Source organism: Kogia breviceps, chromosome 1, assembly GCF_026419965.1.
Source record: "Kogia breviceps isolate mKogBre1 chromosome 1, mKogBre1 haplotype 1, whole genome shotgun sequence".
Classification (NCBI taxonomy): Eukaryota; Metazoa; Chordata; class Mammalia; order Artiodactyla; family Physeteridae; genus Kogia; species Kogia breviceps.
In genome coordinates, this window is record NC_081310.1 from 18,480,979 (window position 1) to 18,506,959 (window position 25,981).

Here is a 25,981-nt window from a genome sequence, read left to right on the forward strand (position 1 = left end):
TTGGCTTTGTTTATCTTGTACAAGTCATACTCGTAAACCCATGTTTGCTGCTATTTCTAATTGGTTTCTTATTTTAATTAATGGAGAATTTAAAGACTCCTGGGAAGTGATCTGAGAGCAGAATCCTAGATTTTCTTTTAATCTTTTACAGTCTTCTTGCCCACACCTAACAGGACAGCAATCTCTTTAACAGCTCTTATCTAGTATTTAGAAAGTATTCAATTTGGTTTGTTTTGTTAAACAGCATACTTGTCCTTCATTGGTTTATGTAAATTTAATCTTGTTGGACAGACCTTAAGGCAACCCCGGTGATCCCTGCCTTCTGGTGTTGACACCTTTGTATAATCACTTCCCTTTGAGTGTGAGCAGGATCTGTGACTGGTTTCTAACCAGTGGAATTAGGAAAAGGTGACGAGAGTTCACTCTCACGATCACATTATGTTATATAAGACTGACCTGCTAGCCAACTTTCTCTAGAGATTATCCTTGCTGGCTCGATAAAGTCAACGGCTGCGTTGGAGAAGCTTACTTGGCAAGACCTGTGAGCAGTCTCTGAGAGGTCAGGGCAGCCTCCAGGAGAGCCAGCAAGAAGCCAGGGTCCTCAACCCTAGGGCTGTAAGGAAATGAATTCTGCCCACAGCCTGGGTTAGCTTGGAAGTAGATTCTTCCTCGGTCGAGCCTCTAGAGGAGAGTGCAGCCTGGACAGCACCTTGATGGCAGCCTTGTGAGACCCCCAGCAGAGGACCCAGTTAAGCCGTGACCACAAGGCACAGTGAATACTGATACACAGAAACAGTGAGATAATAAATGTGTGTTGTTAGAAGTTGCTGGGGTGTGGTAATTTGTTACTTAGCAATAGAAAACCAATACATTAGTTGAATGATCTATTTGCAGTAACAGCTGTAACTGACAGACACGTCTGAAATCTAAATAACCTTTGGTAAGCATGCTGCTTAACCGCGGAAGTATAGGGGTGCAGGAAGCACCTCGAACAGTGAGCATCGAGGGTGCACAAAGTGTGCTCAGCAGGTTTTGCAGAGGCAATGCCGAGTGACAGTCGGTTTCGTGGAGGCCAGTTACAGAGGCTTCTGTACTGTAGTGCTTGTGAGTTGTGACTGTATAGTCACATCTCACAACTTAACAGATAAATAAAATTTTAATAAGAAAGCAACACTCAATGAAGAAAACAGGTAGTTCATTTACATGTAAGTATAGGAGAACAAGATTGTTACTGAGGACTTTTCTATTAGAAATACATACTACTACTACTCAGCCATAAAAAGGAATGAGATAACACCGTTTGCAGCAACACGGATGGACCTAGAGATTATCATACTAACGTGAAATAAGTCAGAAAGACAATGACAAATGCCATGTGATATCACCTATACGTGGAATCTAAAAATATGGCACAAAGGAACTTAACTACGAAACAGACTCACATAGAGAACAGAATGTGGATGCCAAGGGGGAGGGCAGTTAGGGGGAGGGATGGAGTGGGAGTTTGGGATTAGCAGATGCAAATTATTATGCATAGAATGGATAAGCAACAAGGTCCTACTGTATAGCACAGGGAACTGTATTCAACATCCTGTGACAAACCATAATGGAAAAGAATATGAAAAAGAATATGTGTATATGTATAACTGAATCACTTTGCTGTACGGCAGAAATTAACACAGCATTGTAAATCAACTATACTTCAATAAATTTTTTTAAAAAGAAATACATAATAATGGTAATACTAATGAATGCAAATGAAACTTATAGTAATGCTACTCATATTAATAATAGGTCCAAAAACTTTAAAATCTGTATAGTACAGCAAAACCAAAATAGGGACTATCTGTATTTATTTTTTATAATACATTCCTGGGGTGCAGGGTGGAGATTCAGGATAAAAAGTCAATTTTTTTTTTTTTTTGGTACGCGGGCCTCTCACTGTTGTGGCCTCACCTGTTGCGGAGCACAGGCTCAGCGGCCATGGCTCACGGGCCCAGCCGCTCTGCGGCATGTGGGATCTTCCCGGGCCGGGGCATGGCGGACTCTCAACCACTGCGCCACCAGGGAAGCCCCAAAAGTCAATATTTTTAAATAATAAAGTTTAACCTTTAAAAAAATTACTTTAGTTACAAATAGGTATATTTCTTATAAAATGATATTTTAAATGTTAAATGGACTATTTTATTACTCAGTGCTTATAAAACGGGTTTATGAAAGCCATGGAAAAATAAGAGGCAGGCATAATATTTGACTTGTTTTTCTGGAGAAAAAATTCTGCTTATAGTAGAACCTAGGATCATCAGATTTGTGAGTTATGATTTTACAGTTATATGTAAATTTTATGTGCTCATATTATGTGTGAATTTTATCTGCTGATGTGCCATAATAAGAAAAAAAAAGTTGAAACCAGAAGTACAGATCCTCTGAAAATCTAAACCAGAGTCTACCTCTGCTGTCAGACCAAGGAACCCGTGGGCAGAGGTCACCTGATGAGGTGCCGCCTTACTTCCTCTTTGGTTTTCTCAGGGAAGTGAGGGCCTTATTTTTAGGGGGGACGTCAGAAGCAGAGTGAGGAGACCCAGGTGGTGTCAGAAACCAAGATAAAAACCCTGAGTGCATTCTGAGGGGACTACCCACCAGGAATACAGGAGACCCCACACAGCTCTGCCCCTGCTGCCAATCGTGAGAAACACCGGGTATGGGCGGCATCCCCTCTGTCTTGGTATAGGAGGTCCCCTCAATCCTCCCTCTGCATATTCACAGGAGTGAGAGTCCACACTCCTCTCTGCTGACCTGAGGCCCTTACCCCTCTGAGACCCCTGAGGAGGAGGTGAGGGTATGTGACTTCCGGCTTCCTCTGCCCAGGGCCTCCAGGGCTGCTCATGGGAAGGACATATTCTCTGACGTCGCTAACTAGAATCTACATGGTATTTGATGAGTATTCCATGCTTACTGCTGTCCACTGGCATCTGGGTATTGTTGAGGATTGGAAGGAGTCTGGAAAACAAATAACTGATTTAGAAATGGTCAAATGATCTGAACAGAGGTCTCATCAGAGAAAGTATATAGATGGCAGATAAGCATATAAAAAGATGATCAACACCATACATTATTAGGAGTTGCAAATTAAAACAACAGATACCACTACACACCTGTTAGAATGGTGAAAATCCAAAATATTGACAACACCAAGTGCTGACAAGGATGTGGAACAACAGGAACTCTCGTGGCTGGTGGGAATACAAAATGGTACAGCCACTTCGGAAGGTAGTTTGGTGGTTTCTTATAAAACTAAACATACTCTACTCTACCATCCAGCAATCATGCTCCTTGGTATCTACCCAAGTGAATTGAAAACTTATGTCCACACAGAAACTTACACATGGTTTATACAGCTTTATTCATAGTTGTTTATAGTCTCATCAACCAATAGAGGTGATTAAAGAATCAGGCCCCCCAAACCCCAAGGAAGGTTTTTTTTTTTGATAAAAATCATGTGAATGATCATTTAGTTTCATTCCCAGTGTTTTTCTTTTATTCCTAGTAATGAGTATTCAAATAAATGTTTGTTTTACTGTATATGGTATATTCACATACACACACAAACACACACAAACACACACACACACACACACACACACACACACACACACAACCATTTGAGTTCATTAGTTAAAATTGTCCTGGGAACCAAGTCTCAGCAAAATTAGAGTTGGGATTGTGAAGTAAATCTCTTATTTGACCAGAATCCTGTAGTGTCTTATAAGCAGATAAATGTCTTCAAATAGATGTTTTGATTGGTTCTCTCCTTGAGTGTTCTTTTTTAACAAAATTGTTCGGTTGTTTTCTTTAACAGTTGTTTCGAGAAGTACGAATAATGAAGATATTGAATCACCCTAACATAGGTATGAAATTTATATATACAATTAATGGTAAAGCATTTTCCTTAATTTGAGGCTATTTGAAAGGATACAATTTTAAGGATATTTTATATAAAATGAGGAAAAGTGATAACCTCAAAAAGTGATACTTTGGGTAAAAATAAATTATAAAGAAGTTAACTGAAGGCTACAAATTGTAGTTTTCTACTACCTTGCTGTCTTCTGCTTGTCACTAAAATAATATATATGACTTGGAGTTAAAGCATATAAATGATTTTTGTATCTCCTTACTAAATCTCTCTAAACAGAGATTGCATGCCATTTAGGTATTTATAAAAAATAATTCCAGATATTTTGATAATATGCACTTGGGCTTGATCATAGTTTATAAGCAAAATAAATAGTTTGAATTTTAAAGAAAATAGAGTTGATTTGTTTTAGTGAATTTACTTCCATAAGTTCTGTTTTTCCCCCATATTTACAAGTAAGTTTATTGATTAAATATATTATACAAAGTCATTGGATTGTAAGAAGTAAAGAGCAATTCTTCTTTTAATCTGTTTATTTTTGAATCATGTGTTTCTTGCACATTAAAAATCTTATATTAGAGACACTCATGCAGTTACTTGTGGTGTGTAATTTCAACTGTTTGTCAATACATAAGTCTCATAATTCAGTATTTTTTTAATCAGAAACTTTTAAAATATCACATAATTATAAAATTTTTTGTTTCTGTACCAAAGATTATTTAACATTTTTTGATAGGCTCATTATAATAATAGTGTCTTTTTAAGCTTTAATTAAAATTTTATTATTTTGATTTTAAGATTTTCTTTTTTTATTACCTTATTCTAATTAGAAAAGGAATGATTTTTTTAATCCCAGAAATGTAACTCTCTTTTGACCCAGCAGTTGGTTCCAAATCACTTCACAGTAAATAGTTTTCTTCCATAGTCGTAATAACCCTTGAAAAAAATTTTAAACTTTAAGTTGTAATTAATAATTTTTAGTAAATACTCAAATTTTCCTTTACTTTAGTGTTACCTTAAAGTTTCTTAAAGCATATCCAATATGTGCTCACAACCACAGAGTTATATCTCTAATTTCTTTTTTCAGTAAAATTGTTTGAAGTTATTGAAACAGAGAAGACCCTCTATTTAGTCATGGAATACGCAAGTGGAGGTAAGGATGAAGGGAATGAAAAGTTATCTTTGATGAGACATATAGAATTTTTAATACCAATCATTAACATTCATGTCGTTTTTGATGTTAATGAATCTATAGTTTAATAAAATGCCTTTAAATGGTATCTTAAGGAAAATTCAATGTTTAGTTTCAAGACCTATTGATCCTACATTTAAAAGTAGGATTTTGGCTTATTTAAAAATTACTTAGGGACATTTCTCAAAACTCTGAATTTGCATCGTTATCTATTAATGTTTCAATTCTTATCTAAATAATATAATATATAATAATATTAATAGTAGTAGAAGCTCTTGGCTATTAACAGGAAATCTCAAATTCAGAATGTATTTAATAAAGTTTATAGTAAAAGCATGTTCTAGGTCAGATGTTTATTTCCCTGATTGTTCATATATGACAGATTCTCCATATACATAAATTTTCAAGAAATCCATAAAATGTTTCAATTTAAACAGGTATTGATCTATATATTTTATAAATTAGGAGACTGAGTTGACGGGGAAATAGTAAGATACACTTCTAGTAGAATATAATATTGGGCTGGCCAAGAAGTTCATTCAGGTTCTTCTGTAAGATGTTATGAAAATCCCAAATGAACTTTTTGGCCAACCCAATATATATTCTGACTGTATAGTGTTCAAAAATAGGAATGATTTTTAAATACTGATATATAATACAAAATCATTTTCATATACTTTCCCTCAAATGAGAGATACATTGACTCAGATTCACTGTTCTTTTAGGCATAAGACTTAACTTTCTCGGAAACAGATTTAAAATTTATGGAGTTAAATCATTTAATAAGTAAAATGAGGATACTTGAAGGTTTTAAGGGCTCAGAATTTAAGCAATTGAAGAAGAGAGAGGGCAGCAGAAATTATTTAAACCACTTTGGCTAATCACCTTTTTTCATTAATCAATTGAAAAACTTAGTGTTGAATTTAGTTTTGAGTTCTTTTAGCTAATAAAGTGTACAGATTTTTGTGATGATTCAGATTTTCTGTAACTAGAATAAAGAGGATTTATTTTAGTCTATAGCATCTAGGCTGTGTATTTTTATACCCTCTCTTAGATTTCTAAAAAAATTTACTACAAATATTAAACGGATTTTAATTGCTTTTTCAGTTTTTTATGTAGATTGAAAGTTTTAAAAGATTTAGTTTTTTGCACAGCTTTTTTTCATCCTGAAAATATTTCATTGTAGGTTTTTTACTTAACCTGGAAACCTACATCATTAATGTTTTTTATTATTATAGGATTTTAAGAAATATTAATACAGCCATGCAAATTTGCATAAAATGTTAATCTATAATAAAATTAACGAACCTACAAATACCACATAATGAACTTTCTCTACTTTTCTATCCTGTAGTTAGATCTGTGTATCAGTTCATCATTGTTGAAACCCTGAGTGTTTATCCAGTTAGACTTTTTTTTTTTTAGTGATCTAAAGTCTAAAGAGTGGGGCTAAACATGTTTTGATATGAGAAATTATAGACAGCTAAAGGTCTGTGGGCATTGTTCTATTTTTATGAAGGTCCGCCACAAGGCTGTGTTAATATTAATATGGATACTGCTTTAACGATTAATGGTAAGTGCAGTCAACTCTTTATTGGTGCTGATGAAGGGGAGCAATGGCTGGAGTGATAGACAGCACGTCGGGTACTCACTGCCCTCCTTCAGTAGCATTGGGAGGGGCAGAAGGGTGTAGTGTAGTGTAGAGAGGTGTGTACTGGAGCGCAGCCAGTGGCTCCGTATTCAGTTCTGATTCCTAGGGATAGGTGTTCTTTGAGTCTTGCCAGTCAGTGATCCTGTAACAAACCATCATGGTTCAGTAGCAGTAAATCTAGAATCATCCTCTTGCCTTTTTAATCTATAAATGGCAAGGTGACTCTAGAGAATAAAACACTTAATATTTTTCCTCTGAAATTTATAGATATTTTAGGACTGAATCTGACATGCACACGAGAATCCTAGCATGAACAAGCGTTGAGTCAGACAACTGCCTCTTTGCCAGAAGTACATCTGTTGATTCTGGTTCACTAATGGGGCAAAAGATCTTCAGTGATTAGAAGGGCAGGGAACTCCTTTATGATTTTGAACCATGTTTCATTCAAAGGAGCCTATTAAAAGTAGGCGTCAGGACTGCTTTGGAATAGTGGGTTTAGACCTTCTTTTGTTCATGCAGACATTATTTATTAAATGTTTACTGTGTACTAAGTGATATTCTAGGTGCTAGGAACACATGGGTGAGCAAAGACAAGGTCCCTGGCCTCAAAAAGATTACGTTCTAGTTGGGGAAGCAAATTATAAACAAATAATATATAATCAGTAAAGGACTGAATCATGTAAACATCCGGGGGGTGTGAGCGTTTCAGGCAGAACTTAAGAGTAGTCCAAATTTTTGAATTCCTGCTGTATATCTTTCCCCGCCTAAACTCACATATCTAGAATTAACTACTATGATGGGTCAACTAGAGCATCTATTCATTTCTCTGTTTTCATCATCCCATTTAATCATTTAAGTATGCTTGATATAATATGCTAACATTGTAGATTTATTAGTTTCATCTGACATACATCATTACATATTTGATTTTTAACATTTTACTTATGTCCTAGGATTGATATTGCATATATGTATATGTAATATATCTGTATACCTAAATACAAATATATAATTTATTGAGTGCTTACTATATGCCAGTCTCACTGTGCTAAGCACGTGCATTATTTCATTTAATCCTCACAACACCCATGTGAAATAGGTAATAGGGAGAAACAGGGTCTAAACGAAGTTAAGAAATCTTCCTAATGTCTCCCAATAGCTACTTAGGGCTAAATAAGGATTCATACCAAAATTGGTCTGATTCTAAAACCTGAGTTTTTAAGCACTTTGCTGTACTTTCCAAGATCTCTTTAAACCACTTTATGAGTTTTTAATATACATGTATATATCTATGTGGTACAAATTATAAGGATATAAAAATTTTATCCCTTACACTGAGATATTTTATTTTTGATAATGTAACTAAACATTAGTTGGTTTTTTATTATTATTGATTAGAGAAAAATGAAAAAAAAAGTACAGACATGTAAAATAAAAGATCTATTAGAACATTTTTACAGTTTCTAGTATCTTTAAATTATTTCAACAAATACGTATTGTCTGTCCATTTCGTGTTCTGTCATGGGGATGGGGATACAGGTAAAGTATGGGTATGATGACAGCATTCAAGGAGTTTGCAGCTCATCTGGGGTCATAGGAGATGCACACAAGGATGATTTCATTCTGTATAATAAGTAGTTAAGTACCAATGCAGGTGAAATGAGTGCTGTGAGAATGAACATAATCAGTGTAGGAAGGAAAAGAAAGAAATCAGTGTGGATGGAGGTAGAGAGATGGAATTTGACCAAGACTCTATGACTAGTAGACTTGAAGAGAGTGAGCCAACATAATATGACTTCTCTTATTTTATTTGAAATGTAGGCCCCAAATACAAAGCCAAATGTAATTTTTGATTGCCCATGCTGTGGCTTCCCTTTATTAGAATGGATAATAAAGAGTTGACTGTATTTTTACATAATACTTGAAAGCAGAAAGTAAGTTTTCTTATGTTTTTTATGACTTTTTATTAAAAGAGTTTTGTTGAATCATAAGCCGCTACCCATATTCAATTTTACATGTATTTTTTTCCTTTTTTTTCTATTCATATAGTAGTTGTGATTTATATAGAACTATCAGAAAAGTGTGGGCCAAAAGCTTCTTTAAATACAAGGCAAAAACTTGACATTGCATATATTGTTAACTGAAAAATCTATGTATATTTTACTGCCTGCTTTACCTTTCTGATTCAGGTGAAGTATTTGATTACTTAGTTGCCCATGGAAGAATGAAAGAAAAAGAGGCCCGTGCAAAATTTAGGCAGGTATGGAAAGTAGTTTTCAACTTTGTTTTGCTGATATTTTTAGTGATGTACAATGGACAGTATCACAAACTGGAATTCAGAGTACATGGTACTTTAAAAAGAAAAATTCCTGCTTTCTTATACTTTTTAAGAATGGAAAACTTAAAAAGAAATTTGTTCTTCCTGAATTTAAATTTAAAATAGTTGCCATTGGTTATTTCTAGTTCATCATAAATAGTACAATGTTTATAGGTGAGATTCTTATTAATAACTTTGATAGTCTTGGAAGTACAGACTAGAGTGAGATAGAAAGTAAATACTTAAACCTTTATCCAGTAATTATTATCAAGTATTATTAGCTTTATGTGTACAGTATAAATGTGTACTGTTTAAAGAGGTTTTTGTATTTTTTTAATAATTAAAGATGTCTTAGTTTTGGAACTCATATTTTTGTAGACGTAAAGACTATGATCAATTTTATTTAGTCAAGTAGGGAAGGAACCTTGCCAGTGTGAAGAATATGGTAAGATATTGATATTTCCAGGTCAACTTGAATATGATTTGTTACAGAAATGATAAAATAAGAAAAAGTAATTTAAGTTCATCTAAGATTTTCTTTTTTTCTTCTTCTATTTTTTTTTTGTGCGGTACGTGGGCCTCTCACTGCTGTGGCCTCTCCCGTTGCGGAGCATAGGCCCCGGACGCGCAGGCTCAGCGGCCATGGCTCACGGGCCCAGCCGCTCCGCGGCACGTGGGATCTTCCCGGACCGGGGCACGAACCCGTGTCCCCTGCATCGGCATGTGGACTGTCAACCACTGCGCCACCAGGGAAGCCCTAAGATTTTGTTTTTAATGTTTAGGAATGAAGTATTTAAAATTACCATACTTTATAAATTACTGTGGAAATGACAATTAATAAATTGTAAATTGTCCACAAAATTTACTGAAGTAAAGTTTCAACAGACAACTTACTATATCCCAAACTTTACCTAAGTGAATTTAAAATATTCATTTAAAAATAGTTCAGTATCTCTTCTGTAAACATTATTCTACAGTTAAAGGGATCCTGTAATCAATAAGGTTGGGAAACACTGACTACTGATGTGAAATCTTCCTCTGTGAGATTTTACATGTATGTTAACATGTAAACAATTGGAGAAGTCCTGAAGAAGATGGGAGGAAAAAAACCTGTTCAACTTTTTTTTTTTTTTGACATAGCATCCTCCAGATCGATCGTGGAGTGAGTTTATTTTGCGAAACCTCTATTATTAATATCTCACAGAATCGTTACTTTTTGGAACAATATACATGAAATGCTTTAGACCGAAGATAAACATAGCCCTTATATTTAGGATAGATTCCTAGGAGCATTTGACTTAAAACAGCTGAATCTAAAGACAACTGGTAATGAGGAAGCAACATTGAGAAATGGAATGGTATTCAGCTACATATTGTTAAATTCTTTTCTGCCGTGGAATGGAAGTCCAGGCTTACTTAAGTAAAGAGCTACAGTCATCACTTTAAATGTCATTGTTCTTTCCATCTCAGTCACACTAGTTTTAGTAGCCTGTTAGGAAGAAAATTCCAATTGACATTAAATATTTCCATTGGGATTTTAATATGTATTTTAAGGACCGTCACTACTCACTCTTATTCTGTTTAGTCAGTTGGTTTTATTTATTTATTAAAAACATACTGTGGTCAGAAATTATACCGGTACTATATGGAATTAGAGAAGGTGCTATTTTAAAGAGCTTACTCATCTCTACAGATGGGTGGGAGCAGGATAGCAGGCTGGGACACAGATATTTCCATAAAGATCCAAATAATTACTAATTGGCTCTTTTTTAAAATAAAGTCTGGATTACTTTGAAATCAAATCAGAGGTTGGGTGTTAAATGAATGCTATTTAAAAATGTAAAACAATGACAATTTTAAAAATAATTATCTATTTATTATAAATATTAAATGTATTTACTATCTGTATGTGTTCCCCCCAAATTAAATAGGTAACCAACTCACATTTTTAAAAACCAGGGGGACACAATTTTATAGTTATTTGGCAAAAAGTTACATTTGTTTTTCAATTTATTTTTGCTACGTTTTTCTTTATAGGTGTAATTAAAACTCTAATAAATGTGTATTTACTTTTATTTTTATTTGTTCTGTATTTCGTAAAATTACTTTAAAAACTTAAACAGTGAAAGGGAATGTACTGTATTAGTAAAGATATGTCCTTGACCCTACCATTAAATATAGCAGAGACACTAGGACAGTTCAAGACCAATTTCGCAGTCATTGCCCATACAATGCCTCTGCCTTCCTTAAGATTTGAGGGCCTGCAAGAAAAATCATAATGTTGATTCAACCCTTCCAGTATCAAGGCTACTACTTAAAGCTTGGGAATTCCTGACCCACGTATAAATAATTGCAAAGCATCCTCCCCCCACAATTGCACCTCATGGCAAAACATTGACATGTCTGGTCTTAGGGTCAGTGCAGGACTGATTGTCAATCACGTTTTCAAGATCCATAGCAAAAGGATTGTAGGGAAGTTTCTGCATCCTATTTGTGGAGGTACAGAATGTTTTGAGATGGGAGGGTCTGGCCATAGAATAATGCAGTAAAACTTGGGCTTGCTCATGGGGGTTCTTGCAGTGAGCAAGTCAGACGCCAGAGCTTCTTTTATGGCAGAAATTGTACCCTACTAGATAAGTGTGATGATATTATTAATTATCTTTCCCTTCTTAAGTCTTTAAGACTCAGGAGATTTTTATTCCAGAAGTGCCTATAGAACTGCTTTCATAGAAACTATCCTGTCTAATGTGAAATGCATGTTTGGTAACCAAATCATTATCTGTAGTATGCCTTCCTCACTGTATCAAGAGAAGGGGACTTGAAAAAGATAATAGCATTATCAGCAAAGTTCTGTCATCTATGATACAAAAATAGCCTTATAGTATGAGCATCCTATAGCCTATATAGTATATTCAATAAGATGTATTAATATTTACATATAAATGTATGTCTCCCTTAATTACATGGTGAAAATTGGATATTAGAATTTTGAAGCATATTGCTTAAGAAAACTAATACTACGTGTATTCAGTGTAGGATTCTGCTGTATTTGGAGGACTCACACCTCAAATTGATTATAATCATTCACAATTGTTTTGCTTAAACACAGTTCATGGTTCTGTAGTACCTGCTCATTCAGAGACTTTTACCAACTTGTCTGTCAGGGTTTTAACTCCCAGAATTACCATTTTTCTCACCTACTTTTCAAATACATTGTGTTGCCTCAACATCAGTGCAGGGCTTCCCTGGTGGCGCAGTGGTTTTGAATCCGCCTGCCAATGCAGGGGACACGGGTTCGAGCCCTGGTTCGGGAAGATCCCACATGCCGTGGAGTAATTAAGCCTGTGCGCCACAACTAATGAACCCATGTGCCACAACTTCTGAAGCCTGCACACCTAGAGGCCGTGCTCCGCAACAAGAGAAGCCACTGCAGTGAGAAGCCTGCGCACTGCAACGAAGAGTAACGCCCCTGCTCGCCACGACCAGAGAAAGCCCACATGCAGCAATGAAGACCCAATGCAGCCAAAAACTAAAAAAAAAATCAGTGCATTTTACCATCTTACCCACTACGTCCCCATCCGCAAACATCCACATTTTAAAATTTTACTATCCTTCATGGAGTGCTTAGATCAAATATCACCTAGTAACTGAGATTATTCTTTATCTTTTATGATTCCCTAACTTCTTTGTACCTCTGCTTCTATGATTCTACTTTGTAGTGTGTATAGCTACTCATAAACATATTTTTTCCTCCTAATCAGACTGTAAGCTCCTGAAAGTCAGCGTGCATGTAGGGTGCATGAACACATTTTTGTATTCCCCTAGCAACCAGCACATTTTCTTGCACATAGCAGGCACTCAATAAACTGACTGTTGAATCAAAATGAATTTAATTGAATTACATCTTACTCACTGTGTGTTGATTTTGTTTTGAATTCATGTCTTCTCTGTCTTTGAACCATTTTAATATACATTAAAATAATTTTATAATACTGAAATATCAGTTTCACTTGTACTACTTTGAAGTTTTTTTTTTTCTAACCAGTATCCTATTGGCATGGTCATACTTCACATCACCTTTACACTTGCAAAAATCTCATCTCTGTCCCCATTTGTAAATGCCTAACCAATATTCAGCATTCAAACTGTGTTTACGTTTAACTGAATCCACAGAATTGAATGTTCTGCTGTGCATTAAAATGGCCCTCCTATACATCAGATATACTTAGATGTACAAAGTAACGCTTAGTTGATTGCTATCAGATTGTTTCCTTTTCTGTATTTTATGTAATAAAGCGTATAACTATCATAGAATTGCTTATAACCTATTTCTCATTTGTATCTTTGGCCCTTTAACCATTGGGTTCTTTCCTGTTTAGCACTTATCCCCAAAGAGCCCTATGTAATGGTTAAAAAATTAAGATGGTGTACAAAATCTAGTTACAAGGGTGGAATGCTTTGCCCAGCTGAATTAATGGCAAGTTTATGATTACATTTCATTTTTACCTCTTTTCTTTTGATAATTAGGTTTCCTTTAAAGGCTCAAAAATTTTTCCTATATGAAGAGACAAAAATAAGGTATTGCTAAATACCCTGTTGATAAATTCTTGGTCAGTTGACCTCCCTGAACAAACATGCCTTGAACACATGTAATATAATTCCTAAAATAGAGTTTTGCATTTTGAACTTGAGCCAGCTATCTTGGAATGCTGATTGATGTGTGCCAGAATTCTTATTTCTACAGTGGGATAAGCCATTTGACCAAAACTACAAAGTGTATACATTGTATCATGTAAACAGAGAAATATAACAACCCATAAAGAAATCTTCATGGACTCTGACAAATATTTTAGTGTATTTTAGCAAGAGAATACTACTTTTCCATGTTGTCCACATTTAAAAGTGAAAATTTCATAACTTTAATACGTATGGTTTTCTGAAATAAAGGAACAGTGAAATTGCTAAATGTAACTTTAAAATCCAAGTTAGTAATTTCTCTAAATTGGAATGATAATTGGGGAAAAATTGAGAAGTTTTTACCATAATAATTTTGAATCTTTTATCCAAATATTTATTTCAGATTGTATCTGCTGTACAGTATTGTCATCAAAAGTGCATTGTTCACCGTGATCTTAAGGTAAGTGATTGGTTTTATAACAAAAATGTCTTAATTATTAACAGATATGTGACACTATTAGAGCTGTCTTTTTGATTGCCTAATTGTGCCAGGCACTGTACAAGGAAATTAGTTTTTATTTAATTCTCGTAGCAACTTTTTATAAAGGGTAGTATTTTCTTTCTTTTTATTAAAATTGAAGTATAGTTGGTTTACAGTATTATGTTAGTTTCAGGTATACAGTGAAGTGATTCAGTTACGTATATATTTTTCAGATTATTTTCCATTATAGGTTATTACAAGGTATTGAATATAGTTCCTGTGCCATACAGTAAATCCTTATTGCTTATCTATTTTATGTAAAGTAGTATGTATCTATTAATCCCATACTCCTAATTTGTTCCTCCCCTGCTTCCTTTCCCCTTTGGTAACCATAAATTTGTTTTCTATATCTGTGAGTCTGTTTCTGTTTTGTATATAGATTCATTTGTATTATTTTTTAGATTCCACGTATAAATGATATTATATAATATTTGTCTTTTTCTTTCTGACTTCACTTAGTATGATATTCTCTAGTCCATCCATGTTGCTGTAAATGGCATTATTTCATTCTTTTTTATGACTGAGTAATATTCCATTGTGTGTATATACATACACACACACACCACATCTTCTTAAGCCAGTCATCTGTTGATAGGCACATGGTTTGTTTCTGTGTCTTGGCTATTGTAAATAGTGCTGTTATAAACATTGGGGTGCATGTATCTTTTTGAATTGAGTTTTTGTCTTTTCCAGATATATGCCCAGGAGTGGGATTGTTGGATCATATGGTAGCTCTATTTTTAGTTTTTTAAGGAATCTCCATATTCTTCTCCACAGTGGCTGCACCAACTTACATTCCCACCAACGGTGCACAAGGGTTCCCTTTTCTCCACACCTTGTAGACTTTTTGATGATAGCCATTCTGACCCATGTGAAGTGATACCTCATTGTGGTTTTGATTTGCATTTCTCTAATAATTAGTGATGTTGGACATCTTTTCATGTGCCTCTTGGCCATCTGTATGTCTTCTTTGGAGAGATGACTATTTAGGTCTTCTGCCCATTTTTGTTTGTTTGTTTGTTTTTGATATTGAGTTGTATGAGCTGTTTGTGTATTTTGAATATTAACCTCTTGTTGGTCACATCATTTGCAAGTATTTCCTCCTATTCCTTTGGTTATCTTTTCATTTTATTGATGGTTTCCTTTGCTATGCAAAAACTTTATAAAATTTGATTAGGTGCCATTTGTTTATTTTTGCTTTTATTTTTTTTGCCTGGAGGAGTGAACTTAACCAGGAGGTGAAAGACCTATATGCTGAAAACTATAAAACATTGATAAAGGAAATTGAAGACGATTCAAAGAAATGGAAAGATATCCCATGCTCTTGGATTGGAAGAATTAATATTGTTAAAATGGCCACACTACCCAAAGCAATCTACAAATTTCATGTAATCCCTATTGAAATACCCATGACATTTTTCACAGAACTAGAATAAAATAAAATTTATATGGAACCACAAAAGTCCTAGAATTGCCAAAGCAATCCTGAGGATAAAGAACAAAGCTGGAGGCATAACCCTCCCAGACTTCAGACAGCACTACAAAGCTACAGTAATCAGAACAGTATTGGTGTAAAAACAGACAGATCAGTGGAACAGAATAGAGAGCCCAGAAATATATGACAAAGACAGAGGAGGCAAGAATATACAGTGGAGAAAAAACAGTCTCTTTAGCAAATGGTGTTGGGAAAGCTTGACAGCTGCATGTAAATCAATGAAATTAGACCAATCCCTCACACCCTCACAAAAATAAACTCAAAATGGTTTAAAGACCTAAATATAAGTCATAAAACTCCTAGAAGAGAACATAGGCAAAACATACCCTGACATAAATCATAGGAATGTCTTCTTTTTAAAAAAAAAATACATTTATTTATTTATTTATTTTTGGCTACATTGGGTCTTCGTTGCTGCACGCGGGCTTTCTTTAGTTGCATCGAGCGGGGCTACTATTCGTTGTGGTGCATGGGCTTCTCACAGCAGTGGCTTCTTCTGTTGTGGAGCACAGGCTCTAGGCATGTGGCCTTCAGTAATTGTGGCTTGCGGGCTCAGTAGATGTGGCATGCGGGCTCTAGAGGGCAGGCTCAGTAGTTGTGGTTCACGGGCTTAGTTGCTCTGCAGCATGTGAGATCATCCCAGACCGGGGCTCAAACCCATGTCCCGTGCATTGACAAGTGGATTCTTAACCACTGCGCCACCAGGGAAGCCCAGGAATGTTTTCTTAAAAGGCAGTATTTTCACTGAGGAAATGAAGAAAATGTGGATGAGAAGTTATCTAGCATTAAAGACTAGAGGATTTGATTCCATTAATTAGCTTCTTTTAATAACATAAATGAGGAACTTTGTCCCTAATTACAAATGCCTGAGGCCCCATTCCATCAGAAGCAGGGTCAGGGCACAAATCCAGATTTGTCTGATGTAAGAGCCAGTGCTTATCCTCACATTAAAGTTCAAAGAAATAAGGAAAGTTTTAAATGTTTTTATGAATATTGAGTGCATATGATTAGTATAAACTAACGTACTTTGGAATAAGAAATGTGTGATAGTCAGGAAATGTTTGTGGCAGTGAACATGGGAGCCATGTTTCATTTCATGGGGAAATGAAATCAGATGTCTGTTTAGGTGTTTTGCCTATTTTTAAATCTGGTTGGGTTTTTTTGTTATTGAGTTACATGAGTTCCTTACATATTTTGAATATTAACCCCTTATCAGATATGTGGTCTGCAAATATTTTCTCCCATTCTATAGGTTGTCTTTTCATTTTGTTGATGGTTTCCTTTGCTGTACACAAACTTTTTAGTTTGATGTAGTCTTACTTGTTTAATTTTGCTTTGGTTGCCTGAGCTTTTGATGTCTAATCCAAAAAGTTAATAATACTGTATTGAATACTGGAAGTTTGCTCAGAGGGACTTCAGGTGTTCCCATCACACTTATCAAAAAAAGGTAACTATGAGGAAGTATGTAGCTTGACTTAAGTAATCATTTCACTGTTTGTATGTATATCAAATTATCATGTATCATACCTTAAATATACATAATTTTTATTAAAAAAATAAAATAATTGAAAAAAAGAAAGAAATGGTTGGGGCCAAATGGATTTTTTTTTTTGAATGAAGTTAGAAAATTCCTTGTCTAAGAAAGTTTTTTTTTTCCTTTTTCTCTATTTTTCCAAAGTTAACTTGCATATTCCATACCTAGGAGTTTTTCTTTTTTTTTTTCCCAACTTCTTTTACCATTGCCTCTGTCAATTACTAGCACTGGTTTCTGTTATATTTGAATACATTGTCCTAAATGATTGTTGAAAAGTCTCATCCTGTATTTTGGCTCCATTGTTCTGAGCTTACAGATTTTCTCCTGCTCCAAATATTTCTATTTCTGTTTCCTCCCTCAGCTATTTTAAGGGAAATCACTGCTTCAAAGAAAGAGAAAGAAGAGGGCTATTTATTTCCCTGCCTGTGTGTTTGACTCCTAGTTTGTCATCTCATTTCTTATATGGAAAATATCTGCAAAAAATCATGCTCATTACCCAGGAGTTTCCTGTATGCTCTTGGGAGGAAACCTCAAAACCCTCTCCAGCTCTCCTCTTCTGAGGCAGCCTTGGGTACTTTGCTATCCATCCAGACATCTTTAGAGAGACTGGGAAAAGTCTAGCTTGCTCCAAGACAGCCTCAGAAATCAACAGTGCCCAGGCCCTTACATCAGAACATCAAAGTAACCTGGTTTTGTTGCACAGTCCATAATGTTAAGATCTAATATAAATCTCCCAAATCTGTGTGCTGTTATAATATTTATGTAATAAGTGATGCCACATTTTTTTGCATATTTTGGGGCGTTAGATGTGTATCTTCTGAAACAAGATGAAAACAAATATCCCAAGGTAGTATTCCTTAAAAAAGGAAAAGAAGGAATTAGGTGAGGGAAGAGCTATATGATGGGCAAAGTTCCTGGGTGTGCTGACTGTTGGACCCTCCAGTGCTATAAACTATAGAGAACTCCGATTTTCATTTTAGTCAAATTTTACTCCTTTTTGTAACCTGATAAAACACATCTACAAACTAAGCTATAACTTCATTAGTCTGTCAGTTGTAACAGAGTTTGAAACAAAACATGTGCAAAAGCAAATCCTTTATTGAATTGCTTGCATTTATAAAAGGTACATTTAAATTTTTTCATTGAATGATTCTGATTTAGGAAGATTTTAGAAAACCGGGATTTTAAAACATGGGAGAAATCACTTCTTTCTACCATAATAAACCTAGAAGAGAATCTAGTTTTAGAAAAGCAAAAGGAGGCTTATCTGTTTTAAGATAAGATCTAATGGCGGCTGTGTTGTGTTTTCTTTTACTGAGAAAAGAATGTTGTTGAGGATGCATTTTGCAAGAAAGGACAAGGAATGAATTTAGTAGTCATAGAACCCCTGACTGGCAGTTAGTTTAAATATATGCTTGAGGCTTGCATTCACCAGTGATGCTCTATTGAAACAGCATATTTGGGTAAATTTGTTGGTTTAAGCCCAAGATGGATTAGTGTTATGTTGACTTACCTTCTTTAGAATAGGTCATACTAAGGTTCAATTCCAGGATGTTTCTTCCCATGAGGAAAAAAAATTAGGTTTAAAATGACCTATGGAAGAAAATGTTTTTTAAATAACCTTTCTTAAACATATATGCATATAAATGGAGCCTTCCTATATAGTGTTAAAATTCAGTCTTATATAAATGTAATTCTGAGAAGTTACACATTGAAGTACTCCACTGGGCTTCTCAATTTGATGTTACACTTAAAAATAAGGGACAGGGGCTTCCCTGGTGGCGCAGTGGTTGAGAGTCCGCCTGCCGACGCAGGGAACACGGGTTCGTGCCCCGGTCTGGGAAGATCCCACATGCCGCGGAGCGGCTGGGCCCGTGAGCCATGGTTGCTGATCCTGGACGTCCGGAGCCTATGCTCTGCAACCGGAGAGGCCACAACAGTGAGAGGCCCACGTACCGCAAAAAAAAAAAAAAAAAAAAAAAAAAAAAAATAAGGGACAAGAAATAGATGTTTGAGATCTGAAACAACTATAATGAACGTCTTATTTTATGTAGGCTCTTTACATTGTCCTTTTTATTATTTTCCTCTTAGGCTGAAAACCTTCTCCTTGATGCTGATATGAATATTAAAATTGCTGACTTTGGTTTTAGTAATGAATTTACAGTCGGGAGCAAGTTGGACACATTTTGTGGAAGCCCGCCTTACGCTGCTCCTGAGCTTTTCCAAGGGAAGAAGTACGACGGGCCTGAAGTGGACGTGTGGAGTCTCGGCGTCATTCTCTACACGTTAGTCAGTGGCTCCTTGCCTTTTGATGGCCAGAATTTAAAGGTATCGGCTAAATTTGATGTTAATGTTCTGTCCCCAAGCACCGTGTTTTCATGAGCCAGTGATACGTGCTTTCTTTTGCTTTGTAAGGAACTGCGGGAGCGAGTCTTACGAGGGAAGTACCGTATTCCCTTCTATATGTCCACCGACTGTGAAAACCTCCTGAAGAAATTATTAGTGCTGAATCCAATCAAGAGAGGCAGCTTGGAAGTAAGTAATTTTTTCCACTCCATATTTAAAGTCTAACAATTAAAATATTCAAGGAACTACAGAGCATTATTTCAATAATTTTTCCCCACGTTTTTTAAGGAAAATTGCCAAATCATCTCATTTGTCTTTTATTTAGAGCTAGAGAAAGTCACATGATGCTTTTACTACTTAAAGTTTGTGCAGTAGGTTTGGCTAAAGACTCTTATTTCTTCTTTGTCCTGCAATGAAGTCTTAAATTAAAACAACATCAAACTAGGGATAAAATTGACTGAGTTGAAGAAGAAGGAAAACCTAGTCTCTGTCACAAATTGCTTGGTCCAATATAGAAACCTTGTATTTAGTAAGTACAGATATTTCAAGGATAAAAGAAGATAGTGTAATTTGAATCCAGTGAATACTTCATGGCTGTATCTGATAGTAAAAAGTTTGATAGAACCCTTTCAACATCAGTACAGAAAATTTGCAAATATTTAAGTAGAACGTATTGGAAACAGGTATTTCATTTCTTACCACACTGTTGTGTTGCGTACATACATTCCGCATATGTGAGGTTATTTACAATAACAGACACTGTTAAAAAAGTACTAAGCATGTTACAGCCAGTAACATCAGAGGTTCATATAACCAAAATGTCTAATCTCTTTTCCTCGTGACACTGCAGTCAGAACAACTTATTAGGCATTTTGCCCATCTATTTTTAAGAATATTTTAGCCTGTACTAAGAGAATTTCAGAGATTCAGCATGTATTGTTCACTAGTATTTTTTTGTCTTCATTTATTTGCCTTAATAGATAGGGTAGAAAATTCAGAGAATTAACGTCATTTAAACTGTACTTTTTTAGTGTAGCAATGGGGGCCTTCTGGCATGGACTCCATGCTGGTTAGGAGACAGCCTTATGGTGAGCCATCCCTGTGTACAGAGCTCTCAGGTTAGTTTGGGCTTTGTAATTGTATTACCACAGTACTTTTCACTAAAAGATACAATATGTTGTTTCGATGGAAGTTAAGGGATGGTGACTTCCATTGGGAAATTATTTTAAATGTTTTATATCAGTAAATCAATTATCAGATATTTTTTACTGAATTGTTTGTTTAAATGTGATTAGTTACTTCCTATGATTTTTGTGGGTTTTTTTTCTTTGGGGGTCAAAGAATATGTTGTAATGTTTTAAAAGAGAAATCTGTGCAGTAAAAAAGCCCACCTTCATATTACCGCTCTTCTAAACTTACTTTCAACCATTATAATGGAAAATTGTGTGAAATAGTTAAAATTGTTGACACTCATACAAGTTCTAAAATTTTATAGGAACATAAGTCTCTCTTGATCCTGCTTTATGACCCATTTTTATCATTAGAGCCAAGTTTACTTGAATGTCACTTAACAAAATGTCCAGAGTTGAGGCATCAGCTCAGCTAATGAGAGGAACAAAAAGACCGTAAAGAACAAAAATTATTTGGTGGGGAGTAGGTTTTACATATCTCTATGGACGATTGATAAGATATACTTTGTGTCTTAACTATGATTAATTTACAGTGGCCAAATATTTAAGTCTTTCATCCTTAGCATTAAAATATGAAGGATTAAATTATTAGAATTCTCTGACTTGAATATAAAAGCAAGTTATTATTATGAAAACATTTGCTCATCAGAAGCTCAACTTGATGTATTGGAATATAGTCTGGAACTTCCTGTTCCACCTTGTCAAAATTAAGTTTTCCAGCCACGGAACCATGAGTCTACATTGGAAATATTATCATAATATTGCAGATATCACCATACAAAGGCTGGTCTGCTTCACAATTCCCAGAAATGATTTTCCAGAGAAACCTGACACCATTGGGAAAAAAAAAAAAGATTTATTTATACCAAATCTTAAGAAACTCCCCTTGAAATAACAATGATGTCGAAAATTATGTTAGTCTTCACTTTTATTTTCATACCTACTTTATTATCAACTTTACAACCAAAAAATCCATGAAGTATAAAAAGCAGCTATTTCCAAAAACACCAGTCTTCAGTGTGTAAGCATAAATTTTTCTTCAGTAATAATGTTTTCATGTCATGTTGCATTCTATTTTATAAACTTAAACGTTTTTAGTATGTACTCTTTGCTTTATCATGAGAGTGACCGCCTTCCCTGTCAATAGCTATGTTGTTCTCCTTGGATTATGTATCAAAGTTTATTCTCTGCTTGTTCCACAGTGAGTTGTTCTCATTGTTTTTGCTAAAAATAATGTGAGGTACTTTTTCCCTTTGGGACGTATGCTTAGATAAATTCTCCAGACAGTAATTACTCGGTCAAAGGGTATAAACAGTCTGCTAGATCCTGTGTATCATTGCCAAAAGATTGTGTGTGACCTGAGGCATTTGAAGGTACATATTCTGCACAGCTTGTTTCAGTATTGGATAAAAATAATTTCTAGTATTTGATGCCTTTATGGTAGTAATACAGTTTGTCATAATTGCTTTAATTTGTATTTCTTTCATTAGAGATAATGCTCAATATTTTTAATGAATAGGTTAAGTGTCCTTCTTCATATGTAAGCTCTCTGTGTCCCTAAACTGCTTGTCTAAAGGAATCTGGTTAATCAGCTTTATAGACTTGTATCAGCTTTGTACATTTTGATATGAAATAGTTTCCTGTTAATTCTCATATTTTAAAAAATGGAACTTGATGTATTTTTTCAGTGTTAGTTGAGTATCATGAGTTATTGATGAAACTGTAGTCTTCACTATATAATTTGCTAATACTGAAGTTTGATTTGAAGAATCTTTATTTTAAATAATTTCACATTCTACTTGCTTGACCCATAGTTGCTTCTAGATCTAAACAGTTAATATAATTTTTTCAGGTTGTATATATGAGTGCTGTCACCTCTTCCTAATTGTACTCATAATGGGGGGGACAGTATCACACATGATTTTCAAAGGATTTGTGTTTTATGTTGTATGCTGGGGTTTTTCCTATTTATTTGAATATTGGCGTGTCTGGATTTTTTTTAGAAAGATACTGAAATTTTTTCCTGCTATCCCCTCTTTGTATATTCTTTCATTTTTCCAGTCCTTAAGTAAGATGGACTGTGTTACCTTTCAAAATAATAACAAAATTTGAGCCTAAAGCAAAGTTCCTCGTTATTGCCCTTTCTCCCTCACCTTTGGTCCTCCTCAAAAGTATTTATTTTTACTTTGAACACCCTTTTCAGCTGCTGCTAAGATAATCTTTAAAATCTTGCTTGTGTCTGCCCAGTTCAAGTGACAGTAAAGCAAAAAACAATTAATAATAATAATAACCATTTTTCTAATGAAAATTTCTAAGTACAAATTCAGAAGCATATGGTATACTTTACAACGTTGAAACCATTTAAGAAAAATTATTTTCATCTGAGCAGCCTAAAGTCCATAATTGTTTAGTGTGGCCTATGTGTAGGGTGTGTATTTCCATTGGTAATTTGTTTAACTCTTTATAATTCATCAGAATCAATTATTTTGTTAGAACTTCTCAGCAAGTAGTCATTTCTGCTCAGTGACAGTGATGGCTAGGGTAAACTTTCTTCAAGTTTGGAATCAAATGAAAGCTGAAATGGGCTAGTTTGTTCACCTCGTCTAGTGCAGCGTGTTGGCCAGTGGTTTACACTGTGCCTGAAACCACCGGGAATAGGGTTGCATGAACTCTGCGGTCACCAGCACCACCATTTCCTGGGGACACTTACTTCTTTCTCCCTTGGCTTTGAATGTTAACTCTGCGATTCCCATGGAGGAATTTTGTGTGGGCGTGAGGTTCACACACTGAAGACAGGTACTTCCACATGCTCTTCCCTTTCCTCTATCCCTGTTTTGTTGCTCTCTGTGCCTTACTCCTCTAACAGACCTTCAGATTTAGAACTAGTGGAGTTAATTCTGCTACTTGTTCCCTTAAGCAGATCATCTTGCTTCCTACTGTTACCTCCCATTCCTTTTACTGAAGGAAATTTTTCCTCAGATTATTTTTATCTTGCTTTGAAACACAACTGTTTTTAAGGAGACAAACTTTGCTAAGTGAACTCGGCGACCCCCAGAGATCAGAACAGTTAAGACGGGAAAGCGAAACTGTGTTCTTTCTCTCATCACTGCCCAGCAGCCTTTTCTTTTCACTGTGATTTTCCACCTTCCCTGGATCAGCCCGGCCTCAAATCTGATTTTGTGTGAAGACTAGCAGAGTCAGTGCTCCTTCTGTGTTCCTCAGATTGTTCCTTTCCTAGTGCTGCTTCTAAAATGCTGCTTATCTTCCTCGTTCGTAAAATGTAGCATTTCTCCATTACCTATCAGATCAAGTTTAAGTTCGTCATCTGAGGATACTCGCTTTATCTCCTGTTCTTTCAGTGCATGTTACCTCTGTTCCAAGTCAAAGGAGAGGATGCCTCACTGTTCCCCCCTCACATCTGCCTTCACTTGTCCACCAGTCCAGATATTACCTATATTTGGAGAATGAGTTCACCTCCTAACTTCTTGGGATTCCTTCCCTGAAAACTCCAGCCCATGCTGCAAGTTACTCTTTTTCGTCTTTATTCATACTCACTGCTAATAGCACAATCCTGAACAGTTAATTCTATTGTGCATTCAAATATTTTCAGGTTTTATGAGTAAATCTTATTTCCCCAGATAAAAGACAAATTACCTCAGGGTTTAGTCAACATATATATTTTTCCTTGATGTGGACAGATAATAATGGTTGTGAAACGAGCACCAAATACATACCATTTAATTGAGAAACATCAGAAGATTTGGATTATCTTAATTTTGATTTTAATATTTTGTCTTCCACTATCAAATCTGTTATTGCTCTTGTATTTTTTACTTAAGGATACTGTATTCCTCCCAGCACCTGTGTTAAAATCCTTAGACCCCTCTTGGATTTCATCCTTTCCCTCATTTTCAAAACGAATTTTGTCATCAGGTGCTATAGATTGTGCCTCTACAGGTTTTCTCTCTTCTCTTTCATCCTGTCCAGTTCAGTTCTCTGTTCTCTATCTCCTGACTTCTTAAGCTGTCTTCTTGTGGTTAATCTCTTCTCTACATTTAATTTTAGTCAAGGCTTCTGTCCAGGCTTATTTTAAAACACTGCCCTGTTCAAAAGCAACAAACAAGGATTTGTGCTGAGAAAGATAGTACAAGGCACAGTCTTTATCCTCAAGGACTTTAAATATAGTGAAGGAGCTGTGATAAAAGGTAGAATGTGATAACAGTCACAATAGAAAATATACAGAGTTCCATGGGAACACAGAGGAAAGACAGATGAGTAACACAGACAAGAGGTTTTATTCCTTCAGTCTACAAATACGCATTGAGCATTTAAGTGCTGGTTATGTTTAGGTGCTTGATATACAATACTGAGCAAATCAGACGCAGGTCATTCTTTGTTTGGGTTTATGGTCTAATAGCAGAGATAATTAACAGGTAAACACAAAATATTTACATGATGACAGGTTGCATAATCATACACAAAGATCAGAGTACCATGAAAGACAGTGATAGAAGGAGCCCAGATTTTGTGTGGACATTGTAAGAGATAAAAAGGAACTTAGGTGGAAAAAATAGGGGGAAACATTCCAGGCAAAGATCCTTATCTTCTACTCCACTGAGAAAATAGAAACTGGTAGTCATGAACTCTTCATTTCCTGCCACCTTACTCTTAACGGTACTGTCTGAACCCCACCCACCTCCTTAGTTCCCTGTTGCAGTGGAGAGGTGTCTTCTCTTGTCCAAGACTTACCCATTCATTCCTGTGCTGGATTTAGCACGTGTGATGTGCCTTCTCAGTACCTTACTCCTTCAGTAAAGCTTTCTCTTCTGTACCATCCTAACCTCCTCTGCGAACTCCTTTCCCTCAGCCTTTATCCATACCTAAAGAACTGCTAGTTTTTTTTAAAAGGCATCCTTCAACCTCACAGTCCCCGTCCAGTATTCTTTCTTGCTCCCCCCTTTCTGGCCAGACTTTTTAAAAAAGTACCTCCACCGGCAGTCACCAGTTTCTCATCTGTCCATTTGCCTCTGTGCGTTGCCTTCCGATTCCCTTCTCCACCACTCGGGGAAGCCACCCTCAGTAAACTCACTTGTCTTTGTCGTAAACACAACAGATTACGTTTTTA

The 25,981-nt window shown here is 35.5% G+C and overlaps 1 protein-coding gene across 5 annotated transcripts in view; it reads left to right on the top strand.

Moving 5' to 3' along the window:
• MARK1 (microtubule affinity regulating kinase 1) overlaps nt 1-25,981 on the top strand; it is a 149,070-nt gene that overhangs the window by 93,987 nt on the left and 29,102 nt on the right. For 4 of the 5 annotated variants that reach the window (XM_059039758.2, XM_059039747.2, XM_059039791.2 and 1 more), the window contains exons 4-9: nt 3,860-3,908; nt 5,001-5,066; nt 8,946-9,016; nt 14,154-14,210; nt 19,412-19,648; nt 19,736-19,855. In XM_059039758.2, the coding sequence (XP_058895741.1) occupies nt 3,860-3,908; nt 5,001-5,066; nt 8,946-9,016; nt 14,154-14,210; nt 19,412-19,648; nt 19,736-19,855 (600 nt within the window). Of the gene's footprint in view, nt 1-3,859; nt 3,909-5,000; nt 5,067-8,945; nt 9,017-14,153; nt 14,211-19,411; nt 19,649-19,735; nt 19,856-25,981 lie in introns of those variants that run through there. The other variant, XM_067027885.1, reaches the window with a different exon arrangement.